The sequence below is a fragment of the Epinephelus fuscoguttatus genome, linkage group LG7 (genome assembly GCF_011397635.1).
Source record: "Epinephelus fuscoguttatus linkage group LG7, E.fuscoguttatus.final_Chr_v1".
In the NCBI taxonomy this organism is placed as follows: domain Eukaryota; kingdom Metazoa; phylum Chordata; class Actinopteri; order Perciformes; family Serranidae; genus Epinephelus; species Epinephelus fuscoguttatus.
Genome location: NC_064758.1, coordinates 10976399 through 10992594, shown reverse-complemented (window position 1 = coordinate 10992594; position 16196 = coordinate 10976399). Strand labels below are relative to the sequence as shown.

General features: G+C 41.9%; 2 protein-coding genes and 1 pseudogene across 4 annotated transcripts in view; 2 read left to right on the top strand and 1 right to left on the bottom strand.

Moving 5' to 3' along the window:
• itchb (itchy E3 ubiquitin protein ligase b) overlaps positions 1 to 4490 on the top strand; it is a 28292-nt gene extending 23802 nt beyond the window's left edge. For both annotated transcript variants that reach the window (XM_049580277.1, XM_049580276.1), the window contains exon 24: positions 242 to 4490. In XM_049580277.1, coding sequence (XP_049436234.1) covers positions 242 to 341 — 100 coding nt within the window. In that variant the 3' untranslated portion in view covers positions 342 to 4490. The remainder of the gene's footprint in view (positions 1 to 241) is intronic.
• Positions 1114 to 4490, top strand: LOC125891211 (plasma membrane calcium-transporting ATPase 4-like; annotated as a pseudogene).
• A 145-nt stretch (positions 4491 to 4635) lies between these two features.
• znf341 (zinc finger protein 341) lies at positions 4636 to 15680 on the bottom strand. Of its 2 annotated transcripts, none has more exons than XM_049580275.1 (16): positions 15617 to 15680; positions 14722 to 14832; positions 13731 to 13921; positions 13311 to 13460; positions 12740 to 13048; positions 12321 to 12504; positions 11666 to 11759; positions 11483 to 11573; positions 9496 to 9676; positions 9089 to 9339; positions 8704 to 8912; positions 7910 to 8006; positions 7516 to 7648; positions 6843 to 6954; positions 6582 to 6652; positions 4636 to 6386 (listed from the first exon to the last, which is right to left on the bottom strand). In XM_049580275.1, exons 1-16 carry the CDS (start codon positions 15645 to 15647, stop codon positions 5797 to 5799), a joined length of 2805 nt encoding a protein of 934 aa, XP_049436232.1. In that variant the 5' UTR covers positions 15648 to 15680; the 3' UTR covers positions 4636 to 5796. The 2 variants fall into 2 exon arrangements, with proteins under 2 accessions (XP_049436232.1, XP_049436231.1); XM_049580274.1 differs by having other exon boundaries at positions 11666 to 11756; positions 15617 to 15657.
• Positions 15681 to 16196: the final 516 nt, after the last annotated feature.

Here is a 16196-nt window from a genome sequence, read left to right as displayed (position 1 = left end):
CGACCAAGGCTGTTTGTAGCACGTCATTGTTGGAAGCTGTAGTGTTTCACGCTTCAGTTTGGTTGGTTTGCTTGACTAGTTGTTATAAGTGGAGACGTAATCCCAGTCATATACAAAAGACCGGACAGCACAAGGATTTTTGGGTAAAGGAAAATGTAGTTCTTCATGGGTCTTAAACATCAGAGAGGAGTCCCACTAAAATACAGTTTATTTATTATTTTTTTAAATTTTGCTTTCCCAGCTTTAACAGACTGGACCTGCCACCCTACAAGAGCTACGAGCAACTGAAGGAGAAGCTGATGTTTGCCATCGAGGAGACAGAGGGCTTCGGACAGGAATGAGAGAAACCAGGAGAAGTGTGAATAGTGGGCACGGGAGTCTGAAGGAATTAAAAACCACCAGTGTTCAAATCAGGGAGCCCCTTCAGACAAAGTGGGCTTTTTCATGTGTTTCTGCTCATGCATGCATGCACACACCTGTATGGTACTTCTATGGGTGCGTGCGTGAGACTGTTGCCTGCATGTTGTTGCAAAAGAACTGGGATTCGCAACTACCGTGTACACCATGCTCGAAGCGGGCCTCTCAATGCTTGATTGGTATGTGCAAAATTTTGTATTCCTTTAAACCAAACACAGAAGCTGCTCTCATCTGTCAGAATGTGCGGCACATTATGCATGGGATCCTGGAAAGTCACCCTCCATGACATCTGTTTAATCAAATCAGATTTTATTTATATAGCACATCTCATACAAAGTCATCTCAACACACTTTTGCATACAACATATGTGAGTAAAAACATATTGAGTCTTGAGAATTAATTAATCCCCAGCCCAGCCACCCTCACAGACACACCCAATCACACATACTCAAAACAGAACACTAGAGAGGTGAGGAAGAAAGAGAGTTTAACCATTAGTGACCATGTAGTCCCTGTCAGGCCAGATCTGCACCTCAAGCTGACCACTGAGTCTGTGTTTTTTGGGAGGCCTCTGTCAAGAGCCAGAGGAAGGAGACATGTCCAACAATTCTTGTCATGGGTCCAAACATGGCTGATGTGGCGAGGCCAACCATGAAACAGAGTGCAGCTGCTTACTACAGGAGCTGCGCTCACTCATGGATCAAAGAGGAGCAGAAGCAGTAACTAAGATCAGGGAGAGCGATGGAGATGTTAACAGACTGCGTGCCAGACTGAGAACATCACCGGTCGGAGGTTTAGATGGAAACTCAGAGGACATTAACAGAAGAAAAGTTTAGACAGAACAAGATCCGTCCTTAAAAGTCAAAAACCTTTGTGCAGTTAGTGTGGGAAGCAGGATGTGACGCTAATCATCGTGGAGGTGGCAGCAATCATTTCACTAGTCCTTTCTTTCTACAGACTGCCTGATGGTAACAGGCGGTCTGTGCCACTAAACTGTGGCACAGCGGCTAGGGGCATAGAGGAGGAGGGTGAGGCTGAGACTGGATGCATCAAAGGCGCTGCCATTCTGCTTTCAGTGGTCTGCATTGTCCTGGTTACATCTCTTAATGAGTGGAGTGAAGAGAAGCAGTTCCGGGTCCTCCAGAGCCACTTAGAGCAGGAGCAGAAGTCCAAGGGGGGCAGGTGAACAAGCTCATAGTGTCAGAGAGTTGTGGGTGTCGGGGACATTCCACAAGTCAAATATGGTGACCTCCCTACTGACAGCGTCCTGATTCAGGCAAACGATCTCAAGATTGACAAGATCATGTCAACAAGAGCGTCGACAAAGACCCCATGTTGATGTCATGGAGGGCTCTGGTAAGATGTTGGTCACTGCTGTAGGTGTGAACTCTCAAACTGGAATCATCTTCACGCTGCTTGGTGCCAGTGAGGAGGGAGATGGTGAGAAGAAGGACAAGAAGAGGACGACAAAGGAAAGAGGCAAAAACAAGGATGGAGTCATGGCGGAGATGCAGCCGCTCAACAATGACAGAACCAGAGAAAAACAAAAACCAACCAAAGAAGGAGAAGTCGGTCCTCCAGGGGAAGCTGACCACACTGGCAGGTCTGTTCATGTCGACTCTCACTGTCATGTCTGTTAATGGGACTGCAGTAGCTTTTGGGGCTACAGTCCAATTCTCATAACCAGAAGGGTCACATATTCTTAAACAGTCTCCATAAGGTGTCTTTGACCACCTGATTTCATCTTATTGAAATGCTTTGCATTAAAGCATCTGGTAAATGTCAAAATGTACATTTTAAGGCACGATTGAGAGGGTGTGCTTTTTAAAAAACAGGGTTAACTATCACCAAAAAAGCAAACTTTGTTGCTCTAAGATTGTTTGTTGCATCCCCTTTTAGCATCATTCACATCATCATTCCTGATTATATCCTCAAATCTCACACTTTGAGCTTCATCTTTACTCGTGACTAAAGTGGATCCTTTTTAAAAAAAAAATGAACAGTAACCTGTGACAATATAAGATTATAGCCATGCCATAGTGAATTCATGAAGAGTGCTCCAAATTAACGCTTCAATAACAGACAATCTTGGTGCTCCAAAGAGATTTGGGCAACATGCCTAATATAAGTAACAAGAGAGAGACAGTTTGGTGTGCCTGGTTCTATAGTATTTGATCTGTGAATCACTTCATGATTGTGAAAAGTGTTGTAGCCTCCATTATTTACAGTGGTGGGAAATGTGGAAGACTTCAACAGAAGTTTAACTGACCCTAGTTTTATAGGGCTGGAGTTTGTACGCTGTCGTGGGAGGTGGGACATTTTGAATTAGAGTATTCTGGGAGTATTTTATAAGTTATTCATCGTCATTTGATTTTGCAGATCAGATCCTGAAAGAATACATTTGGGAATGAAGTCGGTATTTTAAGATATTTATGTATTCAGTACTCAAGATGTACTTGACTTAAACTAAAAATTCAAAACAATAAAATGCAAAACACAAGTGGAAAAAACACCAAATGCAAGTCAAACCAAATCTTTTTTTTTTTTCAGTTTAGGTTTAAAAAAAACAAACTTTTATGACATTTTGAATGCATATACTTTGCAGAACTCAAAAAGAAACTGCATGTAGCTCCTGATACACATGTAGCATTTAGAGGTGAGTTGTTACCTTGTTTTAACTCTTCATGCCCCAAAGCCCATCACAAAATGAACGGGGAAAATAAATAATGTTCTTAGGAATTTATAAATCGCTGTTAAACAGATGCAGTGTGGTATTAAAACTTTGGTCTTCCCTTTTACATTTTTACCTCTAAGTATTTTCACTTCATAACTCTTTAAATTCCTCTGGTGTCATTTTGTTTTTCAGACAGCATATTAAAATTATACATGTGGCTATGTTTTCAACTCTGAAGATGTGTTCAAGTTATGATTTCAAGTAAAGATTGTTATGTTAGTGTTGCTTATGGAACCTGAGAGCTGACAATTTTAGCAGATTACTGTTCATGGTCACAGATGTGTGTGCACGAAGAAACCTCCAGATGCTTTACCAGTGTGGAATCCAACATTAAGTGTGTATGAAAACGTGTTTGGTTTGGATGATGTCACACATCTGATCAGTAACAGAGTTATAAAAGATGATTCATCTTATTTATCCCTATGAAAACATGAAACACTTCATAGTGTGGTTGCTCATTTTGGAGTGTCATTTTGAATTAAGTACACACTGAAAAGACAAGTGCAGTTACTGAGGAACATTGGATTCAGGTGTTGGTCTGACAAAGCGGAAGCACTTTTAAAAAATATCCCTCCACTTTCTTTTCTTCAGTATTTGGGGAATCCTGTCCTGGTCGTTAGTAACTCTAGGCTCTTTGTTTCCACATGCGTGGTGCGATGGTGTTTGTCGTCAGCCTTCAGGTAGCCTTATTTCCACCCTCAACATCAGGTATCCTTTTTAGCAACTTGATGCGAGCAGAGGTGATTGACCACATGGACTCTCTTGACCCTGCTGTGGAGAAGTAACCAGATCAAGAGGAGTTTGAGATGTTCTATTGAAGAAACTGTACCAGTGTGGAAAAGCTGTAAGACTTGAGCTGATCTCACACGGCCTGTTTTGATGGCTAAGTGTGACTTCAGCTGGGAAAACAACTACTGAGATAAAGTCAGTGTGATATAACGAATGTATGATGAAAAGTGGTTTGGTGAAGTTGCCTCTATACATCTTTGCCTCACATTGTCCCCCCTTTGATGCAAAGTGTTATTTTAATCTTGTTCTGAGTTGATCACACGTTAAAATCCCAGGAGCAGAGCAGTTAAGCAAATGTGTGAATATCACGAATCACCGCTTCTTCTTTTTGTTCTCCAGAATCCACCATGTACAACTAAACCACTGTCACTCTCCTGTACATGAAAACAAGTTGTAAATGGTGTCAATAACAAATTTTCTTTTGTAAAAGAAAGGTTTTAATAAGAGGTTTATGGTAACACTATATTTTCTTTTCCCTGTTTAATTGCTGATGTACATGAAAGATGTGTAATATAGAAATTGTCACCTTAATAAATTAAATCAAAAATGTGTGTGTGTCTGTGCCTGGCTGAATGAAACAATCAGTGACTGGAAAATACATCCTGTATCTGTGTGTCTGTCCCTGCAAGTTTTTAATCTATGATTAACATTTATTTTGTGATGAATTACAGACATTAATGCATTGACTTAATCATTCCTTTGTTTTTTAAATGAGTAAAAATGACACAACACACACACACGTATTTAAGGAACTTATAGGATTACATTTCACTGATATTGTAGGCTATTTGTATGACTTCATGTGACAAAAAAATATTTTATAAAGATAATAGCCTAACCATGTACTTATTTCAGCATTCATTTATGTATTAATTTGTTTTCAGTCATACTGAACCACCACATACACCGTTAATTATAGGGCATAATGTGCTGCTTTACTTAATAAACTGTCCTCAGGTGAACTTTGTTTTAGTCAACCCATTTTCCACGAGACATATTTTGTGTGTGTTTGTCTATGGAACACCGAAGGGCTCTAAATGTCTATTTTGATGTTTGTATTGAGAACTCAAATTTGTTCGTCTGAACAGGTAAAAATATAACGTCTTAGTGCATTAACTGTACATTTAAACAACAGAAAATGCCCTGTGAACAAGTACATTTCTGACTTTTAGAGCATTACAGCTTCCATGCCATTGGTTTGCGACAACATACCCAACCTCTTTGATGTAATGACAGCATTGGCCAATGTGGGCTCCTGTTAGTGGGTATGTTTCACCTCACAGCAACCAGGTTCCTGGATCAAACACAGTAGGGTTTGCCTGTTCTTCCCATGTCATCGTGGGTTTTCTCCGGGTACTCCAGCTTCCTCCCACAGTCCAAAGACATGCAGGTTAGGATAATCAGTGACTCTAAATTGCCCATAGGTGTGAATGGTTGTCTGTCTCTATGTGTCAGCCCTGTGATAGTCTGGCGACCTGTCCAGGGTGTACCCCACCTTTCACCCAGTGTAAACTGGGATAGGCTCCAGCCCCCCCGCGACCCTCAAGAGGATAAGCTGTTACGAAAATGAATGATTGATGCCATTGAGTTTGACATTATGACATTTTAATTGAACCACGGTGGCTGAACTTGCACAAAATTTGTCCACAAAAACATGTAAATTCTCCACTGGTTATTTTGGCAATATAGATCTACCAGGAAACATACTGTACTTAATTTACAGTAACAGAAGTAAAAGCAGTGTGTATAATTTAAATAACGTTTTAATTTAAAACAAATAAATAATTTCCCTGACTTTTTTAAATAAAGAATAGCTTCGTTTGTTTGGTCCATGTCCAGGAAGTGATGCTTCAAACTACAAACATGGCTGCTGCAAACAGCTCTGGTCATTGCTCTGAATCTGCTCCAGTGCCACGCCACCATGTTCCATCCCATCATCCTCCTCTTCTCTGTCCGCCTGCCCTTCAATGCTGGTGATAGTCATTGCAGCCTGACAACCCTCATCAGTCCTCCTCCCATCTCCTTCCTCCTCCTCGTCCTCCTCCTCTTCTTCCTCGTCCTCCTCGTCCTCCCCGTGCGTGTCCACCTGCTCTTGACTGCCCTTTGAGCTGGCGTCCTTTTCTCCGTCGTCTCCCCCTGTCCCTGGCCTTTTTTCTTTTCTCAAGAACCTGCTCCTCCTCCCGTCATCCTCTCCATCCTTCTCCTTTGCCATCACCTCTCCCACGATCTCGTCTCCCTCTGCCTCCCCAGTCCCTCCTTCAGTTCCTGTCCCGTCCCCTGCTGCAGGACATTTGTGATCTCTGTAATAGCTCTGTCTGGTGAATCCCTTGTTGCAGGTGGAACATCTGAAGCGGTAGTTATCTGTGTGGGACTGCTGATGCTCGAGCATGTGGGCCCTGCGGCTGAACGCCTTCTGACAAAATAGACACTTGTAGGGTTTGATACCTGGAGGAAAGAGGGGTTCATAAGAATCAATTTAATAATGATGCCATTTGTCGTTTTTGATTCACATTAAGGGTTTACCCAGTTTAACTTCATGTCTTAAATAAACATGTAATGTAACTACAAACTGAAGTTTTATTGATACAAACAATTCTGTCAAATCTTAAATCAAAATGTTTATCGATAATATTCACTTACCAGAATGTGAGAGGATGTGGGCCTTGAGTTTGTCTGGTCTGTTGAATTCTTTGGTGCAGCCTACATGTGTCCTGATGAAAAGAACAGAATACATAGCATAACACTACTCAACTTGTGAGAAAAGTGAATGGAGAATGAATGAAGACTGACAGGAGTAAGACAAGTTGAGGCTTGAATGATTAAAAGAATGGATCAAGTAGTGAAGCAGGAAAGAATGAGTTTACAAAAAGCTAACAGAGCGTTTCCATTGGAGAGCCTCACCTAAAGGGGCACTTGTATTTCTTGAAGGGTTCATGGATGAGCATGTGTCGCTTCACTTTGTCCTTCCTGTTGAACGTCGCCTCACAGAGGGAGCATTTGTATGGCTTTTCACCTAGAAAATGGAATCAGCATCACAATCACACCTTTACCTTAACTCATGACTTGTACATGTACAGATACTGTGATGTACAGGTGGGGGTGAACGTAACTCTAATTTAAATGTTAGAGTTACTTAAATGTTTGCTCTGGCAAAATTCTTGCAATTGTATAGTCTCCTTAAATATTCAAATGCTAACATCTAAGCCAGAGATACATCAACATAAAGTTGTTTACTCCAGCATTGCTACAGCTTTATTGAGCACTTCCTTGTTTTAACAATAGATTCTTCCTTCTCTTGCAGCAAACGTTCCTGGTGTCATGGAAATAAAAACAGAACTGGGCTGTTAGCCTGAGCAGTGACAGTGACACCGTGGCTAAACAGACACTAAAAATAGTGCTACCTAAAGAAACTCAGCAAGAGACAGCAAAAAATATCAACACATCAGCCTTTGAATGATGTGTTGATATTGAGCTATGGAACACAATACAGTATTGTCTGGTGGCTTGGCTAAAATTCTCCATATAAAAGAATGTCAGAGGGAAAAGAAGACTGCTTCATTAGTTTCTCTCAGACCTGAGTGAATACGCGTGTGCAGTTTGAGGTAGTGCTCGGTCTTGAAGGCTTTCTTGCAGATCTGACACTTGAATCTCCCTCCAACGCCGTGAGTGGGGAGGTGGCGTCTGAAGTACCTTTCACATGGGAAAACCTGATGGCCAGCAAGAGAACAGATCAGACACTGCACCAAGGTCTTAAAATGTGACATGAAAAACAGAAGAACACCTCAAACTTGAACTAGTGAACTGCGGATTTCAAGGCCAAGTTATTAAGCATGAGAGACAAATGACTACTTAAAGTTTTAGAGTCCAAATGTCACGACAACATTAGCTGACCATGCTAGCTCTTAACACAAGGACAGCTTCACAAATTCCAAAGGCATATGATGTGTTCACATCAGTGTGTGGAGCACCTTTTGACAGTGTGGGCAGGGAAAGTTGTGCGAGGCGGTCTGTAGATGTTGTTCCAGTGCCTCCTGGGTGGAATATCTGCTTTGACACTTTACACATCTGAAAAGGCAAGAAAACAAGTGGGGTTTTCGTTCGAGATAAGAATGATGTATAAATCAATTACCTCCAACAACAGAAACAAACCAGTCAAGACAAGCAAGAACATTAAATGAGTTGAGGACCAACTGCAGCCTGGAGGAAAGAAGGTTTGACAGAAGGTCAAAGATACTGTGAAAATTAAACTATTCAAATCTTTCAAGGCTGACACGGTGGTACAGTGGTGAGAATTGTCGCCTCTCAGCAAGAGGGTTCCTAATTCAAAACCAGGGTGGGGGAGCCCTTCTGTGTGGAGTTGGAGTTTTCTCCAAGTCAGCGTGGGTTTTCTCTGGGTACTCCGGCTTCCTCCCACAGTCCAAAGATATGCAGGTTAGGTTAACTGGTGCAGATAAGAACACATGTGGTGCCTTAGTGAGTATTCCTGGCAGCAGGACAGTGCACATGGGACTGACAAGACACTGCCATTCTTTTAATTCTCCAGAAGTCATACTTTATGTAAGTGTACGTCCACTTTTCTTCTCTTCCTGAGAAGCTTCATCTATGAGGGAGACTTCCTCTCACCTGCCCCAACTCCTTGTTCCTATATTTTGTGTTGAAACACTAAGGCCATTTCAGCTGACTTTGGAACGCCAGTGCTCTTCCTATTGTTCTGCTATAATTAATATGTAACCAAAACACAAGGATGTGTGACTGAGCGGACCTGTATATGGTGGTTTCCTTGCGTGTGTTCTGTTGTGGGCAGAAGCAGTGGGAGTACTGGTGGACTCCCAGTTCAAACAGTGAGGGGAACACCTTGCTGCAGAGGTGGCAGCGGTAGGTCAGCTGCTCTTGGTGCGTCCTGATGTGCTCCAGGAACTGATCCAACTTCTGGAAGGTCTGGGAGCAGGACTTCAACACACATTTGTAAACCTGGAGGGAGGTGAGCACAGTTATTAGGTAGCCACAGCTTTCTATTACGAATATGAATTAATTAAAAAGTCTGCTTGTCTCATGCAATAGTTTACTGGTGGGAGACTATGAGCTCCTCTGTCAGATAATCGATTCTCACAAGACAAAAACTAAGCAAACATGGACTCTGAACTCACCTGCTCCCCTTTGTGCTGAGTCAGATGAGACTTGAGCTGGAAGTAGGTCTTAAACTTGCTGGCACAGAACTGGCACTGGTAGGAGCTGTCGATTACAACTATCTGTTTGGTCTGAGCTTGGCACTGTTGGTCCTGGTTGGACTGCACCTGCATCTGTACCTGAGGATGCCCGTTCTGTGTGGCTTCACCATGGCTGCCTTCCTGGTCAGCCCGAGCCTCAGCCGCACTCTCCTCCAACTCCCCTGGAGCTTCTGTAATGAAGCATTGTGTTCACTGTAAGAGCTAGAGCTGTAAATCTGATACTGGATCAGTAGCTGTTATTACTTTTACAATGGATCAGCATTCGTGTGGGACAAAAGTACAAGCAACCCACAATTCACTAAATACAGAAAATAGACAGATATTACCTGTTTGAACTACCTCTTCTTCAGTTTGTGTTTGACAGTTCTGCTGCTGTGACCCCTCCTCCTCTGGTTCACCTTGCTGCTGCTGCTCCCCACCCCCTTCCTCCTCATTGGAGGACACTGGTATCACCTTGACTGTGATTGGTAACCTGGACACTGTGCTGGCCACACCCATAGGCCACACCTTTGAGAAAATGTAAAAATCGAAGGAAGTGCTTTAAGATACATTTCACCAGCGTGATTGATTAACAATCTTACCTTAACCCTTTCCCCAAACAGTGACCGTCGAATCATAGCTTAACAACAAAGTAGACACTGCAGGTCTGTCAACTTTTGGATTTCTCCACAAGTACATAGAGTTTACAGAGAGTCAGAGCATGGTTTCTCCTTTTCAGCATTTCAAAACCAAAAATACAAGAGCAAAGGTGTAAGGAATGGAACAGTCTTGGAACCTATCTGCTATTTGTCTGATGATGATAAGACTCTACTTCACTTTGGGTCCCAACATTGAGCCCTGAGGAACACCAGCCCAGGCCAATATTTCAGGCTAATCTGGTGTAGCCAGCAGATTTCAGAGCCAAGACTCAATCATCCATGTGGTCATTTTGGCTTATCTCTACAAGCAGATATCTGCATATGAACGATCAACTCTTAAAAAAGCTAAACTAAATCTAACTAATCATGAGACAGTGGTCGATGGATTCCAAAATTGCATTTCGGCCAAGCTGTTTCACCTCTCCGCACAGATTGTTTACCTGCTGTTAGAACGTGTTTGGTCAATACTACTGGGACTACAAATGGAAACCAGGGCACTTCTGATACAAAAATCTTGGCCCATTGCCTAAATATGTATGCAGAATCTGTTTATAGAGATTGGGAATGGATTAAACCGTGTGTCTGTGTGCTCTAACGGAAGTTAAAAACTTAAGTGTGTTTGGCTCACTAGCTTACTACCTACAGAAGTAACTCAGCATTACTTTCAAAGCAAAGGAGCATATGTTGATCTGTGGGGTTACAGGTTATGCTGAGAGAAAAAAATCCATTCTCAATAGCATTTCCACTCCGGGGTATTCTCCCACTGTGAGGTACTGGATGTCACTAAATCAGAGGTTAGACTCATATCACTGCTCTGTCGTCTGATTTGGAATTTACACTCTGGCAATCTTATCCAAAGTGTTGCATTCACCAAACACACTGGTTAATCCTCATCCTGAGTACCTTTCTCTTAAAAAGTTAAAGTAAAATAAACTGTACATTCAAAGCATCCAAACAGGGTTTTGTCTGATCTTATGTTTCCTTATCATATTAATAATTATAGCACTAAGTAGGCCCACACTACAATACAAGAATAGTGTTTTTTCTTTCTTTCTATGTGTTCTACATGGATGCTAACTTTTGCTAGATGCTATCCCGGGACATGCAGCTTTAGCCTCAGTTTATATAGCATGATATCAACTGTATCAAGTGCATACCAAAGACACTTTCACATGGTTCAGTTACATGATTCCGCTTGAAACATTCGGCAGGTCAGTGGCAGACTATGTTTTACATAGACTCATGGACCCAACATCATCTTATTTGATGAACTAGCTACACCAGATGAAATCTGCTGGTGACAGTCATCATTTCAGTTGGCAAAATAAAGGGTCACCAGCTAGGAATGAGGAGCCTGCCTTTGTGCACCTCTGTCTGAAATCAATGACTCATTGTTTCTATGAATTCTGCAAGGTTAATCTTTCACTATCACTGTAAACTGCATATGTGCCTGGGCAAAAATGAAAAGAGTGACAGATGTAGCAACAGTAGTTAAGGGGGTCAGGTCTTAACAAACAGCCAATTCTGAATTTTTGGGCTAGCATTGCCTAAAATCTGTTTTTATTTGTTTGTAAGAATTTATGACATCAACCAAACTGTGATGACTTGTGAGGATGGTTTTGTGTGAAGAATATACAGTTTTGAAAAAAAATTATTATCACAAACTATTTCGAACCTTGTGCGTCTGCATGTGTTTCTTCACGTTGGACTTTTGGGCAAAAGCTCGGCCGCAGACGATGCATTGAAACGGTTTCTCTCCAGTGTGACTGTAGAAAGAAAATAGTTGAAAGTCATTTCTAGAAGGGCACTGAGTCCATTTTTAGATGAACACAGTCTGCCATAGTAGCCAGTATCTCACCTTCTAATGTGCTGCTGAAGATCAAAGTTTTTGGAGAAGATTTTGTCACAGAAATTACACTTCAGCTTCGGAACTTTTCCTTTCAGCTGCTCTGCTAAGGAGGGAAATTCAGTGAATGAATTTTTATCCTACAACCATCATCATACATTTCAAACTATGGCTATTATGTTACGCTGCGCAGTTTCCTTTTTTCTTTTAGTATTTTAAACCATATAAAATATAGCAAACTAATTGAGATATGGCTTTCTTTTTCAAGAGAACAAAGAACAAAAACAATTACATGAACCCAATCAGCTAAACAGTAACAAAACAGGAGCAACACAGCGACACAATAAACAGGCAATTATAAGAAACAGTTGCAGGAATCATTAACAACATCAGACAATAAAGCTTTAAAATCTCCAAGGGCAATGAAGACTCAGGTTTGGGGCAGTTTGCAGTTAAATACATTAAGGAGGTGCACAGTATCTGAAACCACCTCTGTCAACATTAGTGCCAACATACTGGATTTCTAAGGTGATGCAGGCACTGAAATGTTTCCTGTAGTTACTAAAATAGTCACATATAAAGAGTTTGTGAAACAGAATCTCACCTGTGGATTATTATTTTAAAAAGGTCAGACTTGTGATGGTCTTTGTTCATGTCCCTCACATACCTGTGGCTCCATCTGAGCTTTTCTTGCTACTCCTCGACCTTTTGGGAATGATGACCTTTTCGAAGTCGCCCAGCTCCGTCAGGTTGGTGGTGATGCTGCAGGTCTTTGTTTTGGTGCCCTGCTTCCCAGGGCTGTAGACAGGAGGGGTGGTGAATGACTGGCTCTCCACACACTGACTGGGCACCTGAGGGAGACAAACGAGCTCAGTGCTTTGTCTCAGACTGCTTTTCAGTGTCGGTCTTCTGTGTGTACGACCAAACTCCTTATCTGATCGTGTAATTTAGTATTTCTGAGCTCATTTTACTTGGAGTTTTCTTAAATTTGGTCCTTTAGCTACTGCGGCTACAAAATCTTTACATTTTTTTCCTCATGCAACATTAGAAAGTCTGGAGTTGAATGGTTCAGATGGTAACCCTCACTTGTACAGGATGGAAAGGCTGCAGACCCAACGTGTGGATCTCTGCACCACCACCCCCGGCCATATGGGGCAGCGTGCTGTACACCTGGACCACTGAGTTGCTGTGGCTCGCTGGGACCTGTGAGGTGAGCGGCTGCTGGGCGGGCTGTCCAGCTGGCAGGGGGTGGGCCGGTGTCTGGCTGGAGGGCAGGGGGTGGGAGGACTGCTGCTGCTGCTGCTGCTGCTGCTGCTGATGATGATGGTGATGATGGTGGTGGTGGTGATGGTGCTGCAGGTATGACACACCAGCTGTGTGCATGCTCAGGTTACTCTGCAATACAGTGAAGGAAGCTGTTTGGTTAACAGTGCGTTAAAAAATGTTTTATGGACACTGTACGCTCAGAATGACTCATAATTGACATTTTCATCAGTCCCAAATTTGCTCTGAATCATCTCACACTTGGTGATTTAACTGACTTTAAAAAGAGAGCATGATAAACAGCGCCTGGCAAAGATATGACGCTTTATAGGGCTAGGACTTATACAAGTGACGGAAGGCAAAGCATTTAGTGTGTAACGTTGTGCTGTATTACCTGTATAGGCGTCTGCATGGTGGCCATAGGCTGGTCGATGGAGGTGAAGGCTGAGATAGCCGACATCAGAACATCGTCACTGACCAGCACGTTGCCTTGGACCAGAGTGTGTGTCAGAGGGGAGGGAGGGACTGTGATGTAGGTGGATACCTGATGTGTAAGTGGGGAATAATACACAAACATATGAGTAATATAAGAGAGTAAGCATGCATGAGTGTGTAAAAATGTATCATTCTTACCTACTTTGCTAAAGACTGTCATCACAACTGGACACATTTGTCATAGTCTAAGAGGAAATTAAGGTTTTTGTTTCTATAGTCCTGCTCTCAATGCTGTTCTCTTTTACAAAAATTCAATAACAATATTTCTGATCAACCACCTTATCAATCACCCACATAAAAACACCCTCACTAGCTTTACCTGTCTGTTGGCGGGAGTTTGTGGTCCAGAGCTGATTGAGGGAACCGGTGTGTAGGCATTGGTGGAGGCCAAGGACACTGTGGACAGGGAGGGGACGCTGGACTGGCACTGCTCCCTCTTGTGTGTCATGAAGGCTGGCAGAGAATTGAACTGTTTCTTACACTTCCCACACAGGAACACATCTTCGTCATCTGTAGGAAGGACAGAGGTTTGAGGCACTGTGAGTGCTGTATATTGCAGTCATAGAAAAAACAGGTCATTATCATGGGCAGAAAAAAAGCCTGTGTGACGGCATCATCAAAGACGGTAGAGGTCCTTGATCTCCACACCCTCTGATCCTACCGCTCATCTGTGACCAGTTTGTGTTGTGACACCCTATCAGGACCCGATACCCCCCTTCAACAGTTCCCAGGGTCACACAGAGACACAAACCCTCCCACTATAATGAGGTGGCAAGTATGACGACATTGTCATAATATTCTGAAGCAAATCAGCCATGCATTTTTATATGTGACACAAGCACAAGTTGCAGTGCCATAACATCAGGAAGATAGACTATAAGTAAATGCTGCTGGTGCACAAGTACTAAGGGGGAGATCTTTTAGTCACAGTTCAATAACAGCCAAAACTACTGCCACATGTGACGAGCTGGGAAAAAAAAAAAATCCAAATGTAAGTACATAGAACACAAACCTTTTGGGGGAAAAAGAGCAAAGGTGTTATCTCACACACAATATGCCACACATTTAGTGAGTGGGGCCATTGTTTTAGTCAACATTATATTTTCTAATTGAGTCAATAATGCTTTAAAGACAGTATTCCTTTACAAGCCCATTTCAAATAAGGGTCACTGGCTTCATACTCCTGTCTTTCTGTTTTGTGGTTTTACTTGGCTCCATAAAGCAAAGACACTGTTCTGACAGTAGGATTTGTATTCCTCTGTTTGTTGGGTTATCACTCAGCTGTCATTTACTATATTTGCTGCACATACCCATAGACTGGATCGTGGACGTCCCAGAAACGTTCTGGCTGTTTGGGTCGGGAACTCCACCTTGGCCATCCAGCAGAGACTGGACTGCCAACACTGTCTGGTTGTCCATGCCTGAAGAGAGAGAGGAAGAGGAGGGTGGAGAAACATGTAATAAGTCACATGCTGCAGAGCTGCATTCAGAAAATCTGAACATAGTATTAAGTCGTTGAGGGGTCTAGGTGATAAGCTAGGCCCTGGAGATGGAAGGAACCTGTGTCTTGTTAAAATACATTTCAGTAGGGAGGATCTTTGCCATCACAGTCTGTTAAACCTTCAGATGTAAAATGAAAAATGAGTCATGATTTAAGGATCAGGATTAGCAGCTTTATAAAATGTTTTCTCCTGCAAATTCAATCCTTTTCTTATAATATATTTAGGGAAGAATGTACACAAATATTATAATAATAATAATAATAATAATACTCTAAGAGATCAAAATACACAAAACATGGGGTTGCTGTGAATTCACTTCTAACACAGACGCAATATCAGTCCTTATGTTACTGTAGCTGTGATACAGTGTGTTGTGTTCAGGGCCTGGCTGCTGAAGAAATGTCAAAATCTGTGCAGCAAGATTAGGAGACATCATTTCATGACCTGACTGCAATATGATGAGACCGACTTACAGTCGTGAGCTCTCCATAACGTCTGAACAATAATCAATCTGTTTGTTTGTTTGGTCACTCTTCCTTCTTTGGGATGTTTTGATTGTTATAACACAAATTGACGCATTCACATCAATTTACAGTGAGTTTTACGTACACCGATATGATCCTGGTATATTGACGATGTTTAAAATACATAATTACATGTTACTGCAGCTGCAGTTAGGTGGTTATTGACAAATTACGCCTACCTTCAAGCACTTCAAATATTGCTTGCGCCATCTTGTAGCTCCTCTGCTGCGCGATAGGTGCTCGATTAGCAGGGTCTGCCTGTTGAGGCGCACTCCTATCGACTTATAGGAGAGTACATTGAAAACACTCAAACTAGAGTTTGGACCCAACACTTTGGACACGAAGTAGCTACAGCTTGTTTGTTTGACTGAAACCGTCAAACCATTACAATTGAAGTTAATCCAGCATTGTCCTATGTGACACAATATTTTTGGCACACTTGAGATTTAAGTATAACAATATCTCTCAAAACGTTTGCTTAGAAGCTATGACTTTAATGATGTAAAAATCCCAAAACAAAACAAAACAATTAGAAATCTGTTTTATTACACCTCATACCCTGTTGTATCTTAAATATATTCAGTTTCACAAATTTATTTAAAAAGGACTGTTCACATGTTAGGAACTAAATATCTAAAATTCCCTATAACTCCAAAGGCAAAAGAAATTCATTTTAAAATCTTAAAACTGAGTGTATCCATCCATGACTTATATTGATATTGATTTGGGATTGAAGCCAATAATTGTGTATTCTGTGAT

Bases quoted from the DNA above. Each gene is read 5' to 3' on its own strand.
- znf341 (XM_049580275.1), bottom strand. From the start codon at position 15,647: ATGGCGCAAGCAATATTTGAAGTGCTTGAAG. The intron at 9,677-11,482 runs GTTCGAAATAGT...ATTTTCTCAAAG, and splicing joins AACACATGCAGACGCACAAG to GTGTGGCCTATGGGTGTGGC. The intron at 8,913-9,088 runs GTGAGTTCAGAG...ACCTCCCTCCAG, and splicing joins CTCAGCACAAAGGGGAGCAG to GTTTACAAATGTGTGTTGAA.